The sequence below is a fragment of the Fundulus heteroclitus genome, chromosome 3, assembly GCF_011125445.2.
Source record: "Fundulus heteroclitus isolate FHET01 chromosome 3, MU-UCD_Fhet_4.1, whole genome shotgun sequence".
Lineage (NCBI taxonomy): Eukaryota > Metazoa > Chordata > Actinopteri > Cyprinodontiformes > Fundulidae > Fundulus > Fundulus heteroclitus.
In genome coordinates, this window is record NC_046363.1 from 3305146 (window position 1) to 3321531 (window position 16386).

The window sequence follows — 16386 nt, forward strand, 5'->3', positions numbered from 1 at the left end:
AAAGTGAAATACAAGATGTTACGACCACTTTAGGCAGGAAGACGGGGTAACATAATAAAGTAGTCTTATAGATGGAAATTAAATTAAAGGTTTATTTATAATGTTTCTTTGAACAAAAAGAGACAACATCCAACATGTTGCTTACCAAAATGAAAACAAACAAACAGGATTTAAATTAAACAGTTTCTAAACAAAACAAACAATTGGAAAACACAAACAGGCAGTGGCACTCAGCCCAACTCCTTCAGGCAAAAACCCTACAACACAGAAAATATCTAAGTCAAAACTTAGCTAAATCAACAGCAGGCAAACTCACAGACATTCAATATTCAAATAGTAAACAACCACTAAAGTCACAAGGCAGTTCCATGCTGCACGGGAGGAGCAAACAGTGTTAACTGTTCCTAATGCGGCTCCCCCTTGGATGTGTCTGTGAGAGAGTCTTTTAAAAGTGGTGGAAGGTCTGGATTGGTCCATTTCTTGAGGAGCTGTTCCAATCAGGAGTCCAGCATGCTGGAGGCGAGGCCAACATCCATTTGGCCAACCCCAGACACGAGCTGCCACAGCCAGTTTAGCATTAGTGTGAGTCCAGTCTGCACCACTGGGAGCAGACACTTACAGCCGTAACACAAGAATATTCTACAAAATGGTAGCCTTTAATTATTATACTTTATTTTAAAAAGTCACTTGTTATGGCAAGAGATCCAATATCAGTGTCATTCCTTAGACACTGGAAGTAAAGGACGCGAACTAACCAGAGATCAGTGATGCTAACCGGGAATTTTAACTAAAAATTCTTTATCTCTGAATAAATTACATATCATCCACAGTTTACACGATCAAAAACTGTTTTGCTCCATGTCTAAATAATCTGTCCATAGTTTTTTCTAATACAATATACGGCTCGACAAGGAACCAAGCCTTTCAAAGTAAAACTAAACTTCACAATAAAATGGCCTGAACAAATCTTCTTACTGAATATGATAAAAATAAAAATAAAACCATCATACAAATAACTTAAATATTTTCTATTTATGGCTCTAACACAACTTTTTCCTCTTTTTAAAAGCCACTGTTAAATGATGTTTGTCTGTTTATAACAGCCGCCAAGAAAAATCTCTCTACAATTACACTGTCGCGCTGCGCTAAATTATCCTGTCTATTGAGCATTATGCGATTAATTCGAAAAGCTCTGCAAATTATTCTTGCACCTTCCGCAACAGGTTGCTGTCGTAACAATGGACAAAACATGGCTACGACACACTTCCCTATCTCCTCCGCTTATAAAGCTGCAATCTAATTCTGTTTACATGAAATAAGTCTGCTTTGCCAGTCATATGATCTGATTTGACTCATGTAATACACATCCCTTCTGTAAGGTGCATTCCCACAGTCTCTAAAAACAGCAATTATCAAACCACTGTTGAAAAAGAACAATTTGGACAAACTACTCTGCAGAACTACAAGGCCATCTCAAGCCTCCCCTTTATCAGTAAGATTATTGAAAAAGCTGTGTCTTAACAATTAAATACCTTCTTACCAACAACCAGCCGCTTTAATGTTTGTCAGTTAGGTTTCCGTGCTCAACTGTCAAAGTGTTTATTGGCATCCGTATAAATACTGACTGTGGAAGACCCACAGTGTTGGTATTACTGGACCTCAGTGCAGCGTTTGATAATGTCAAACACTCCATTCCGTTAGGGAGCCTGGAACACTGGGTCAGCCCTTCTGGCATGACACTCGACTGGTTTAAATCCTATTTGAAGGACAGGGACTTTTTAATGGAATTAGGTAAATTTACATCAGAGGTGACAAACATCAAATGTGGATTTCCCCAAGGGTCCATCCTGGGTCCCCTGCTTTTTAATATGTACATGCTCCCTTTAGCTCAGATCATAAAAAAAACATCAGTTACGATAACTATGCAGGCAACTCACAGCTCGACGTCACCATGTCTCCTGGTGACTATGAACCCATTCAAGCGCTGAGTAAATGCTTTGAAGAAATCAACCCATGGATATGCCAAAGCTATTTACAGTTGAATAAAAATTTAACTGATTATTTTTGGACCAATAGGAGCATTCAAAAGGTAGCACACAGCTTCAGTTTCTTCGGCTAGAAACCACTGATCAGGCCCAAAACCTGGGAGTAGTGATGGACTCTGAGCTAACCCTCCAAAAGCATCTAAACACAATTACAAAGTAGGCCTTCTATCACATGAAGAACATTTCCAGGATTAAGGGACTAATGTCTCAGAATAATCTGAAAAAATAATCAACGCTTTACTTTTAGTACGTCAGTACAATCGTACAATTGTCGGATGGACAAAACGTGGGATTTTGCATTACGTCGGTACATCTGCTGCTGGGGTAAGGTGCGCGTGCAAGTACTTTGCATGCGGAACCATGTAATCTTGAATCACTTGGCTGAGAGCTGTACAAAAAAAGGATATGTTTTGTACGCTTTTCCCTTAGCCCCCACTCCAGTCTCCTCACTCACTCTTTTCCAGGCTTGGTTCTTTCTGGACTTGTCTCAGTATGGTATTAAAAATACAATACACAATACATAAAACTCAGGGCAACCACAGACTGACATTATCAACATCCCTTCCATGTTGAATAAAAACAGCTTCATCTCCGCTGCAGTCCTTTACCCCACATCACAGTCACATCAAATTCCTGATTGGTTGTTGCGACGTGACAAGAAACAAAAGTTAAAAAACTTTCAACCTCAACAACTGTTGCTTCACATCCATTGCAGGTGTCGTGTCACTCTGGCATCGCTTTACTTGCCAAAATTGTGCATTTTGCGTCACTAGAACTGTGTCTGTGGCGTCGCTTAGCATCGCGTTGTCTCATCACTCCTGTGTTGCACCCGTGCATAAGAATATGATGTACATTGTCGGTCAGCTGCCACATTTGTGTTCAATGTGAACACCCTAAGTATGTGTGCATGGTTGTTTGTGTGTCTCGGTGTTGCCCTGTGATGAACTGATGTCCTGTCCAGGGTGAACTCTGCCTCTCACCCAAGGACTGCACCAGATATGCACCAGACCCCCATGACCCAGCACAGATGAGCGGGTATACATAATTGAGGAATGTATATTCTCTATAGTTATGTTTATTTTGTATATACACTGTTTTTCTTGTTTTTTTATTTGTTGTTTGTGATCATGAAATGATATAACAGCAGAAAGCGGAGTCGGACACAGACCGCGTCTCAGTAGGTTAAAAAAAACATTGTTTACTACGGATTATTTTGGTGTTTTTGTCTTGCTAAAATGGGTGGGGGTGTCAGCGACATTGCAGCGTAAAAATAGAAGTACTAGCGCCCGTGAACGGGGGCGTAATGGAGCAGCTGTCTGGAGCTGCAGCCGCTTCTCCGGCCCGTGTAGCGATCGCCACCTCCCCTCCACCGCTATTGAAGTAGAACAATGACTAGAGCAGAATTAAGTTGTATTTACCGGAGATGAAGTGTAGACTGCAAATTCTGTCGTAGTATGATGGCTCCCCCAGTCCATTGGGAGTGTCTGCCTGCGCTCTTTTCATTGAAATTATCCATTTCTTTCTTCGTCCTTCCTCCTTCGGTAAACGACAGAAACGTACATCCAACGATTTGGAATGCCCCTCTGTGCAACCGGGAGCACAACAACTCGTAGGCATTGCTTACATTTCGAAAATAAACTAACTAAAAGTACGCTCTAAATCATCCTTTTTGTCATGTAGTAGACGAGAACAGTACTGTTTTTTGCCTACCCGCGGGACCCGGATGTAGCGCTGACATCACGCGTGAACTACCCTATTGGGGGCTGATTTTTTGGCAGGGGCTTGATCAGAACCCTGACCATAGCTCTCAACTCGCACGCATTGACCGTGTGACACACGCATTTCATCAATTGCACACGCTCACACGCATTACTTTGAAAATCTCAATCATACAATCAAAATCTCACTCTTGAAACGCACGCGTCCGGACGCTTTGCGTCATGGCGGAACCAATTTGCGGTGCAATGGTTTCCGCACGTCCAGTAGTAGAGGGAACACAGCTGCAAGGACCGCCGCCGCGCAAACAAGTTTCCCTCATCCATCAGCTTCATCATTGCTGCGTAGATGAAACATGTTTTCCTGTTTAAAACATCCTGGTTAAATGTCCCTTAAGGATTGCCATAAGACATTCAGCTGCCCAGTGTTTTGTACAGAAGTGCCAGTACCACTGGCCGATGCAGTACCCAGAAGCCCAGCTCCGAGACCAGTCTCCTTCCACCTCATGTGGTGCCAGTGTCAAACCCAGAAATCCTCAGTTACAATGCTAATTAAAGGGTTAGAGTCACACAGCGGCTTACTGTTTACAGAAAAAAAAATTGGATACCAAAGTCTCTGTTTTTGAGCAACGGGAGCCGACAAAGGGAGCTGACCGCATCATGGACCCATGACTCTAACCGATGTAGAGAAGTCTGTGTGGAAGTGTATTGAGAGCTTGGAAGTGGCGTAAATCGCGGATGAATATCTTGCTGTGAAAGTTATCACACAGTCATCGAAACCCATTGAATTTCTATGATAAACAGTCTGCAAAAAAATTCTACACTTAGCTTGAATGATAATGCAATGAACAAAACGTTCCACATAATTATCTATGTTTGAATTATCACAACTGTGCCACTGTACCACTGCAGGTTCCTTACATATGTTGTTGATTTGATTGTGGAAATAAAAACAATGAATGTACAAGATATGCAGCAAATCACACCTCAACACCCCTTATTCCTTAGTAAGTGAATGCTAAACAAAGTGTTGGCTGAACCACCAGCATTATTAACCAACAGGTCTCTTTTTTTCTGCAGAGAGACATGCTGGATGTCAGTCAAATAATGAAGGATCTAGCCAGTATGGTCCATGAACAAGGAGACACAATAGGTAAGGCACATTTTTATTGTGTGTTTAAAGGTTGTTTCATTTGCCTTGCATGGCTAACATAGAAATTATAATATTTTAAAAAGCTGTTTTACCACCATACACTCCATTAATAACATGAAACCAAAAAAGCCTCTGGTCAAACAAACATTTTAACCTCAGCACCAGAAAAGCTTCTCTTATGTGAAGCAAAATGTAGTCAGGATTACACTGACATTGGCCTGTGAGAGAAAATCGCGTTAGATGCACTGATTTCTGTAAATGCTCTCCATTCCCTGGATGTGTTGTAGTCTGGGCAAAAAGGGTAAAGCTTAGCATGGAGATACACATGCTGTGCTGTCGGGTCAGAGATTGTTCCTTCTGGCTAAATCAGGATCACTCAAAGAGAATTAGTCTTTACTAAACATCAAACAACATTGAAGCTAAAGAGACATACCCAAAAAATAGTGTGCTGATCAGGTGGTAGATCAGTTCTGCCTAAAGGTGAAAGGTCTGAGATTACTGTCTTCAGCTATGTTCTTAGCTAGGAAACTATTTAGACTGTTGGATATAAACCTGACAGAGATAAATGAACAAATGTAGGCAGAGTAGCCAAAAGTGTACTTAAGAGCAGTTTTGCTTCAATGTATTTTTATTCAAGAGACAAACCATATTTGGAGAAAAGACTACTCAAATACTATTGTTTTGATTAAAATATGTAACTTAATTAGTGAAAAAACATTTGATCAGACAGACCAAAATGTAAGTTGAGTAAAAATTCTGGTATTTTAAACAGGAAAATAAAAAAACAGAACAAAGCAGTATCATTACTAAATAAAACATTGAAGCAGAAGAAATGTACCCTTCCAAATGTATATTTCTTTAACACATACAGATTTTGAAACCAATACTTACAGTAGGTAATATGTTAGAACAGTGCAAAATATTTCCATTGACAGTATGTTGAATGCACTTGCGCTCCAAATGGCTCCAAATACTCAGTAGATAGAAAATATAATTTGAACAATGAAGCTTGTTTACAAAACAGAAGTGTTGTTTTAGCCTGGTACATTTTTGGTTAAACATGCTTGTTCTTCATTCAGTGAAGTTACTCCAGTTGGCACAAATTGTACTTAAAGGAGACGTTTTAAAGAAGTTAGAAAAGGTCTATAGGCTATACAAAACAAGTTCCTTACATTTTTTGCACAAGATCATTCTCAGATAATGAGATTTCACCTCCTCGGTTTAGCCTATTTTGAGCTTGTTTCAAAATGAGGACTCCAACTAACCCTCCAACTCACTGTTTACCCTTGCAATTTACTTATGTGAAAATGGCTGCAAACAGATGCAAAATGGTACAACAGTACATTATTGACTGAGTCAGACCCAGAAGCAGAAGTGAAGCCTCATGTACAACCAACAAGGACACAGCAAGTGGTTTCTGAGTGGTAGGTTTTCTAAATTGATACAGGGTTGACAGTAGCCTATTGTTAGCATTAGCCTTTGCTAGATGATAAATCATGTTCTTAGCAAACAGCAATAAAAAAAACCACACAAGAGACATCATTAAGTACTTAAATCTCCGTCATCAGCAGCTTTGCAATGAACAGTAGGGACATAACTTTCTCTCAGTTGAAGTCTTTTGGCAAATTGTGTCGTGTGCGGAGCTCCATGTGTTGAGTGTTGATAGGGTGGGCTCGGCTGTAGTCCTTAGGCAAGGAATGGTAGCAGGCGATTTTGACATTACAACAGAATGACAAAGGTCTTGTGTGTGTGTGTATATATATATATATATATATATATATATATATATATATATATATATACTGCCCTCGACTGCCACCCATTGTGCAATGCACCCAACCCCTTTGGCCCCTCCGTCAGGCGGTGAGCCCATTGGAAGGGGGACCCATGTTTCCTCTTCGGTCTGAGCCCAACCGGGCTCCATGGGCAAAAGCCCGGCCACCAGGCGCTCGCCAACGTGCCCCACCTCCAGGCTTGGCTCCAGATTGGGGCCCCGGTGACCTGCGTCTGGGCGAGGGAACACAACGTCCATTAGTCGTACTCATCATAAGGGGGTTTTGGGCTGCTCTTTGTTTGGTTCCTTACCTAGGACCTGTCTGCCTTGGGTGACCCTACTAGGGGCATAAAATCCCTGACAGCATAGCTCATAGGATCATTGGGACACTCAAACCCCTCCACCACGGTAAGGTGGCAGCCCAGGGAGGGGGTGGCAATCAAGAGCAGGGACCTTGGCGTTCGGATCCTCGGCTACAGAAGCTGGCTCTTGGGACGTGGAATCTCACCTCTGGTGGGGAAGGAGCCTGAGCTAAACTCGGCGTGGGAAGAGTTCTGAGAGGCCATGGAGAAAGACTTCCCATACAGCTTCGAAAACATTCTGGTCCACTATCCGGCATCTCAGGAGGGGGAAGCAGTGCAGTACCAACACAGTTTAAAGTGGGGGTGGTGTGTTGCTTACCTCGACTCGGGACGTCGTGCGTCGGTGCGCGGAATACTTCTAAGACCTCCTTAATCCCACCAACACGTCTTTCATTGTGGAAGCAGAGCCTGGGGACTCTGGGTCGGGTTCTCCCATCTCTGGTGCTGAGGTCGCCGAGGTTGTTAATAAACTCCTCGGTGGCAGGGCTCTGGGGGTGGATGAGACTCTCCCAGAGTACCTTAAGGCTCTGGATGTTGTGGGGCTATGTTGGTTATCGTGGCTCTGCAGCATTGTGTGGACATCGGGGGCAGTTCCCCTGGATTGGCAAAATGGGGTGGTGGTCCCCCTATTTAAAAATGGGGACCGGAGGGTGTGTTCCAACTACAGAGGAATCACACTCTTAAGCCTCCATGGTAAGGTCTATTCTGGGGTTCTGGAAAGGAGGGACGGCCAGATAGTCGAATCTCAGATTCAGGAAGGGCAGTGTGGTTTTCGTCCTGGCCATGGAACACTGGATCAGCTCTACACCCTCAGCAGGATCCTGGAGGGGGCATGGGAGTTTGCCCAACCAGTCTACATGTGTTTTGTGGATCTGGAGAAGGCATTCGACCGTGTCCCTCGGGGGCTCCTGTGGGGGGTACTCCGGGAGAATGGAGTACCGGGCCCTTTAATATGGGCTGTTAGGTCTCTGTAAGACCGGTGCCAGAGCCTTGTCCGTATTGCCGGCAGTAAGTCAGATTCATTTCCAGTGAAAGTTGGACTCTGCCAAGGTTGCCCTTTGTGACCGATTCTGTTCATTACTTTACTGGACAGAATTTATAGGTGCAGCCAAGTTGTTGAGGGGATCCGTTTTGGTGGCCTTAGGATTGCGTCTCTCCTATTTGTGGATCACGTGGTCCTATTGGCTTCATCAGGGCATGGTCTACAGCTCTCACTGGAGCAGTTCGCAGCTGAGTGTGAAGCGGCCAAGATGAGAATCAGTGCCTCCAAATCTGAGACCATTGTCTTGAGCCGGAAAAAGGGTAGAGTGCCTTCTACAGGTTGGGGAGGATGTGTTACCCCTAGTGGAGGAGTTTAAGTATCTTGGGGTCTTGTTCACGGATGAGGGGAAGATGGAGCGGGAGCTCGACAGGTGGATTGGTGCGGCATCTGCTGTGAAGCAGGCGCTGTGCCGGTCCATTGTGGTAAAGAGAGGGCTGAGCCAAAAGGCAAAGCTCTCGATTTCCCGGTCGATCTATGTTCCTACCCTCATCTATGGTCATTAGCTTTGGGTCATGACCGAAAGAACGAGATCCCGGATACAAGTAGCTGAAAAATTAAAAGTTTTCTCTATAGCGTGTCTGGGCTCTCTTTTAGAGATAGGGTGAGGAGCTCAGTCATCTGGGGAGGACTCAGAGTAGAGCCGCTGCTCCTCCACATCGGGAGGAGCCAGTTGAGGTAGATCAGGCATCTGGTTAGGATGCCTCCAAGACGCCTCCTTGGTGAGGTGTTCCGGGCATGTCCCACCGGGAGGAGGCACAGGAGGAAGACCCAGGACACGCTGGATGGACTATGTCTCTCGGCTGGCCTGGGAACGCCTTGGGATTCCCCCAGAGGAGCTGGCCCAAGTGGCTGGGGAGATGGACGTCTGGGCCTCCCTACTGAAGCTGCTACCCCCGCAACCCGACTCCGGATAAGCGGAAGACGATGGATGGATGGATGGATTTTTTTGATAATTATTGACAGCAATCAGTATGATTTCTATGTTATCAATATGCTGTTTTTCTATATCACCCAGCCCTAATTGCAACTACTTAAAATGTTTCTCAATTTTTTTATGGGTCCCAGGTGTATGTTCAACATTGACAAGCATGCTCAATATAGGATGATGGATGGCGTCCTGAAGTATCTCCTCCCAAATCTTGAACAAGGCATCATTGAGCTCCTGGACAGATGAGATGAGATGCAACCTGGTTATTGGGAGATTTACTAAAGGCTGTACCTTGGTGTGTGGTGTAAATAACAGATAAGATACAATAAAACATTTTCAGTTAAAACAATTTCTGTGCTTTCTCAAACAATACATATTTGACTCTAAATCAGTGGGAAAAAAATGACAAAAAAAATATCTAATTCCAAGAGAGAAAAGGCAGGTATGTTGCTTGGAATACAGTATGAGCATTGGTGTTCACTGAAGCGGATGCTAAAACTGTGATTGCTCAGATGTGTGACCACAGAGTTGATTGACGTGAGTAAATATTCTGATATGATGAATGTTGTTGTAGATCGTTGGTCTTCGATCACGCCAAGCTGCTATTTTATTGCGAGGCATGTCCCACATGTTGGATTGTCTTGGCCTGATATCCCAGGCAAGTTGAGGCAAGGCAAGTTTATTTGTATAGCACATTTCAATAACAATATTAAATGCTGTGCGTAAATGGAACATAAGAAAAGAAAACATTACAAAAATATAGTAGCAGGAGGTCAAGATATGAGATAAGTTGGACTGCACTTTTAATCATACTGAAAAGTACTATGGAATGAGTATTTTTACCCCTAAATCAAGATAATTAGATATACTGCACTTATAAACAGATTATGGAGATGAGTTGTTTCAATTTTAAGTGCAGAAATCTTATTCCAATGGCAGATCATCTTATTTGCCTGCTCAAATCAAGGGCAGATACACTCATTTCAAGAAAACTTTACTTACTTTTAGTTCCCGTTTTGCAGTGCAGTTTATGAGTTTCTGGATCGCCATCCTGACTGGGTACCTTCTTTACATCTTGGGCACATATAAATCAAAACAGCAACCCCCAACCAATTTAGCTGCCAGAGAAACAGACAAAGAGCTCCCAGAGTGGACAGCTCTGCACCTTCAGCCTAACTCGATCCAACTGGTAAGATAGCGGGTATAAATAAAAATGCACCTTTAAGAGTAACGGCTATGAAATTTGGTGTGGACGAAGCTACACCAAGATCGAGGTGGCTGAAAGTCCAAATAAATGAAAAGGCTGAAGCACTGCTCGAACAATGATTTTGTGGCCAAAGATGTTCTGAAATTAACCAACAGCTGGAGGAGAACAGGATATTGAAGTTAGAGCTGTCGGGAAAGAAGATGGATGAGCAATTCTGAAAAGATGATGTGATGATCCAGCCTTATATAGATGGCCGTTTTGATTGGTGTGCTGTCTCAGCTTCTTCCCTTTTTACCAAAGACTGGTCAAAAACATTGTCTTCCATATGCACCTCCAAACTCGAATGCAGCTGAGGCTAAATCTCTCCATGCAGTGTACTGGGCACCTGTTCCGCGTCGACCAATGCAACTTTTGAAACAATCATAAAACTCATGATAAGTAGAACAAAATATACATAGGTGCCCTAATGAAAATAAATGATTGGAGACTTATAATTTATTGTGCATTTTTTTAGGGAACTATATGAATGGTACTAATAACAAATCTAGTGGTAATAGGAATTTAACAGCAAATATAACAGAAAGTGTGGTGTCTATAGTAAATAGTGTAAACATGTTACTGTACATTAGCTTTAGCCTTAATGTTTTACCATAAACAACAGAAACATGTTAATGTAGTGTTTAATTTAGGAACCACATTTAGTGAAAGTAATTATCATTACCTAGTGTGGTCTGAATCAAAGAGTATAAGAGAATAAAATCAGAAATCAGAATTACCTTAAAGGTTTGCACTGATAACCAGAAACATGTAACTGGGCTTTTCTTCCTTTGCACAAATGCCAAATGCAGGGAGAATGACCAACTCTGACATATGTAAAAATAAATACAGAATTTAATAAATGCTCAATAAATAAGTATATAATCAAAAGCACAAAAATACAGAAAATATGATAAGGTAAGACAGTTTTTGATTGTCCCACAATGGGGAGGTTCGGGCATGGCAATTGCAAAGGCACAAAGTTACATACAATTAATAGTAATTAAGCAAAAGGATGAGCTCCATCAGAAATGCCAAAAATACATGTAAAAATACCATAATAAATATTCCACAATTACTGAGAATAAATAAATGCAAGCAGTAATTAAAATATGTGGCATATCTCTTTTAATTAGCTTCTTTATTCACCTTTCTAATAATTACCTTATTTGTTTATTATTCATTATAATTTTTAACGTAATTTATGAATTACTTATTTTTTACATGTATTGTGTATGTTTTAATATACTTGTCTGTTTTATTGTTTGTATTTTTCTTTATCTTATTTATTCGTTCAACGCTATTTATTTCTGCATTACATTTAAGTATGTATTTCTGCCTCATTATGCAAACAAGGAGGGGCTGGTCTTAAGGGGACAAACTTCTGCATCTTAGTTGGTTAGACTGTATAGCTGAATCTACCCACATAAATGAACAGGTCCGGGGCGAGGATCCGACTTCGGACTGGGCTTTTGGGGCTGAAGCGGTTGAGCGGCTAACAGGCAGGCAAACAGTCCGTTCGGGGCTCTCCAGGGGCGTAATCCAGAGGGGTCTGGGTTCAATAACAGAAAGGCAGAGATCCAGCAGCGGTACAAACAGGGAGATCGGAGAGGAAAGTCCAGGTCTGGTCCAGGTCCAATAACTGGCGGGGGAAGATATTTCATAAAGGATTAGGCAGGTTCCGGTACTCACAGGCAGACAGGGTCGGGTATATGGGCAGGCAGCACAGGTCGGGCAGGCAGGCAGGTCCAAGGACAGATCAGGTCAGGTTTCCAGGCGGTCAGGGAGACTCAAGACAAGGTCAGGCAGGCTCGGTAACGATAAGGCAGAACAGGTCGGGTAACAGACAGGCAGGCAGAATCAGAAACACTGGAAAGTTCTTACCGTGTAGCAGGTTTTATGCAGGTGAGAACAGGTGGAGCCAGTGAGGGATGATTGCAGGCAGGGAGGAGTTGGGTAGCTGTGCTGAATTATGGATAAGACCAGCACCAGTGCCGAGATCATTCTTTTTTATTGATCATTTTATTTATTTTTGTTCATCCGTTGTTGCGTCGTCCTGTTTTCGCCCTGTTTTCATGCCTGTTTCTGTGCTCCTGTTTTCATGCCCTGTTTTGGTTCCCTTGTGTACTCAGAAAGTTACTTTCATTAAATATCATTATTTTCCACATGCACCTGCCGTCATCTGGTTGCCGCTTTGGTCCTTCTCTGCAAATCATGACACAAATTTTCTCAGTATGTTGAAATAACCAACTGCCATACTATGGAAGAACAATAAGTGTACTTTAACCTATTAACTGGAACTCTCGTTACACATTTTAACAAAATTCCAGGTCTAGATGTTGGAAATGAGACGTAATCGACTGGATCAACTCCACTTACCAAATACAGTTTCCGACCCAGGGGCCATAATTTATGTCAAGAATAAATCTAGTTTGGCACAGCAACTGTAAACTGGCTCCCAACATTGTTAATCTGACCAATCATGTGTCATACAACCCCTACCCAACCCCCCCCCCCCCCCCCCCCCAAAAACAGACACACACACACACACACACACTCCAATTACAGTCCCATAACAATCACTTACATAAACTCCACCCAAAATATTTGCATGGCAGAAGAGTGTTGACATGGATTTGGAAGGTAGGGAAAATGCTGTGCCTCAATCCAAATGGGTGAGCAGATACAACAGGACACAAAGTTCATTATCTCACAGCAGAGGTCCAATCTGATCATTACTGAGTCAGGCAATAATGAACCTTTTCCCATTAAACAGGGAGGCACTGAAAATGCCGTTGGCCTCTTTGTTAACATGGCTTTTTTTTTGTTGGTGTAGTAGCAAATATGAATAACACGTGGTTGTACTGTGGAGGTGTGTGTAGTGAAAGCAGCAGGTAATACAAAGAAATGAATGGACTGTAAAAGAAGGATTAGCGCTTTTATGGCATATTCACGCTGGCACATGAATATGGGAATGCTATATTAAAGCCTGTGAGTGAAGATATACAATCAACAAGGTTATTTTAGCAGACAGACACTGCACAGGAAACAAAGATGTTAAAAATCTGTTCATTTGTGGAATATTGAAACAGACTACATTGGTTTTCAGTCAGCAGTGTTGAACTGAACAAGTTGGATGTTTGTTTTATTTTGAAATATTACAGATTGAACATATTTTTAGTTAGAATTGTTCAGTTACTTTTAATTGACATATAATAAAGGGTGTTTTAATCATTGAACATAAGGTGTGTGTGTGTTTTCTCCAGTTTGTTCCTTTTGTTTGTATTTGGAGTATTTTGGAGTCTATACCGAGCTAGACATAACCGGACTGCGCTAAATGCAGACGAGTTCCTGGTGTGGGCTCGGCCTGTTTTTTTCTGTCCCAGTTATCTAATAACGAAGAGCGCATGAGCAGACCGCGTCATCCCCTTACAGTCAGCTGACTGTCCGTGGTTTTTCCGGCGTGTCTGGCTGCACGTCCCGATTCACACTCCATTCAGACAAATTTCAGACATTCATAATAATACTAGCTTCCTTATCATGCCACACGATTTCCAGAGATGATTCTGCTTAGCAGTGTGATGAAGCTCAGCATCTGTCGTTGTTTCCTGCATCTGTAAATCCTTCTTAGACGTTCATTTGTCTTATCCACGCCCCAAAAGCCGACTCTGTCCAACCATAACATCCTGAATGTTACGGGCACCGCCATTTGGATTTGCTTTGTCCCGCCTTCAATCCCAGAATACCGCAGATCGTCACTAGGAGTACTGCAGATCGTCACTAGGAGGCGAGGAGCAACCAAGGAACCGGGATAGCGTGGTCTGTAAACGGTCGTCAGAACGAGACTCGGCTTGGTTAACTGATCCAAGCTCGGACTGGTCTCGGCTCGGATCGGTTTAACAAGGGTAGTGTAAATGGGGCTTTTGTGTCCAGCTCCTTGTCTCAGTCCTGGTTCATGGCGGCTCTCAGTGCTGGTTCTCTCTGTGCAACATCATGGTTTGGGCAGGCTGGCTTACTAGAGTGTTATTTTCCCTCTCTTTCTTTCACCATGACCATCCCCTTGTTTGGGGGGTCGGTATGGTCCGGGTGGTGAGTGGGGTTTTGTTGGTGTTGGTTTGCAGTTGGCTCCCGGGCCTCGCTGTTTATCTCTGGTCCTGCATACTATAGTGGGGGTTCCACAGGCGAGGAGCATGATAACTAAAATATCTGCCTCCCATTCTACTTTTAGAGATGCTAGGACCCACCATTAGACCTACAGTTTGAGAGCAAAGTGCTCTGTTAGGGACATCAGATCTCTGATCTCTTAAAGGGGGAGTGGTGGCCTAGTGGTTAGAGCAGTGGGCTTGCGCTCTGAGAAGGTTGCAAGTACCCAGTTCCATCCTCACAGCCTGCACTCTGGGTCCCTGAGCAAAACCCTTAACCCCCAATTGCTCCCCAGGCGCCGCACAGCGGAAGCCCACTTCTCCCCAAGAGAATGAGTTAAGATGTATAAGTGAATTTCTCCATTGTGAGATCAACAAAGTTAAATTATTATTATTAATTTCTATTGTTGATTTAACAGGAAGCTAAAATATGATAAATATCATCAGCTGAAAGCTTCAAGCTTCAAACTGCATTTTGTGGACTTCCTGATAGTAAATGATTAGAATAGTCCATCCTTGAAGTAACAAATGCATAGACTAGTTTTTCATCATCACCCCTGGACAAAATATTTCTAATTTTGACAATATTCCGGAGGTAAAAAAAAAGGAAACCCTGTAAATCTGTCAGATATTGGATTTAAATGACATGTCTTGGTCAAAAATAACGTCAAGGTTTTTTACTTTATTACCAGAGGCGAATTTAGTGCAATCCAGATTAAGTGATTAAGAATTACATTTTTTGAGGACTCTGCTCCAAAGATTACAACTTCTGACTTGTCAGATTTTAAAAAACAGAAATTTAAAGTCACCGGGTTTTGATGTCATCAAGACATACCTGTAGTCGAAGTATTTGATTGGATACATCAGGATTTATGGATGAATATGGCTGTCTTCAGCAATAACCGTGGCAATTAATCTCAAGCAAATTTTACCATTTGGAAGCATATAGTAAACAGGATTGGCCAAGGGACTTGTATTTGCGAGAATGATTGAACCAGAGGCCACAATGTGTATATTTCCTCCTAAAATGAAGCGTAGAAGAAGAAGAAGCGTAAATAAATTTTCGTGTGAATACTGTAACGTTCCATTATGACACCCAAGCACCAGACTGAGGTTTTGCTTTATTTTAGGACAAACAGAATGGGACAGCTTTCACAGAGTACCCCGCCAGTCCCCTGAACCACCACTCCTCCCCCCAGAAGCTACACATTTCTTCCTGTATAACCCCAAAACAACTTGACTTAAAGGAACATGAAGTGTGCAACAGCACTTAGCAATAAAGTCTAATACGGATTGTTACAATACATCTTTATTTATTGATTCAATTTCCAGCTTTTTACTTAGATTTTTACAAAGGAAATGTTTATTTACATGTCTTTATGGTGTGGAGAAAAAAACACTATCAAACCGCCATTACATTTTTCATCTTGTGCATCCCTTAGTGGCAGCTTGCGCACCCCCAGTGGTGCGCGCACCACACTTTGGTAATCCCTGGTTTAGATGAAGCTAAAAAGTTTAGATAACTCAGAAAGCTCTACTGCGTCTAAACAGTCCACACACCAATCAGGTTTTAAAGATTCCTCCACTGCTGCCTCACATACTGAGGATGAGGTAATCATGTTTGGGAGGATGCCAATGGTTTTATTTTTAATAGAATCAATTTTATTTATGAAGAACCCTACAAAGTTATTACTGCTGAGAGCTAAGGGAATGGATGGATCAACAGAGCTCTGACTTTGTGTAAGCTTGGCAACTGCACTAACAAGAAACCTGGGATTATTTTTATTCCCCTCTATTAATGATGAAAAATATGACGCTCTAACTCTGCAAAGGGTCTTTTAATACAACAGTTGACTGATTAGGTATTCTAGATGTGTAGAGAGCCATTTTCTCTTCAATTTCCTAATGTTTTGCTTCAAATAACGCAGCTCTAAATTAAATTAGCTTTCTATGAATAATCACCTTTTTTCAAGGGGGCTACT

At 42.2% G+C, this 16386-nt stretch overlaps 1 protein-coding gene across 1 annotated transcript in view; it reads left to right on the top strand.

The window, feature by feature from the left end:
• tsnare1 (T-SNARE Domain Containing 1) overlaps positions 1-16386 on the top strand; it is a 188289-nt gene that overhangs the window by 158859 nt on the left and 13044 nt on the right. Inside the window, exon 9 of the mRNA XM_036127446.1 lies at positions 4841-4913. Coding sequence (XP_035983339.1) covers positions 4841-4913 — 73 coding nt within the window. The remainder of the gene's footprint in view (positions 1-4840; positions 4914-16386) is intronic.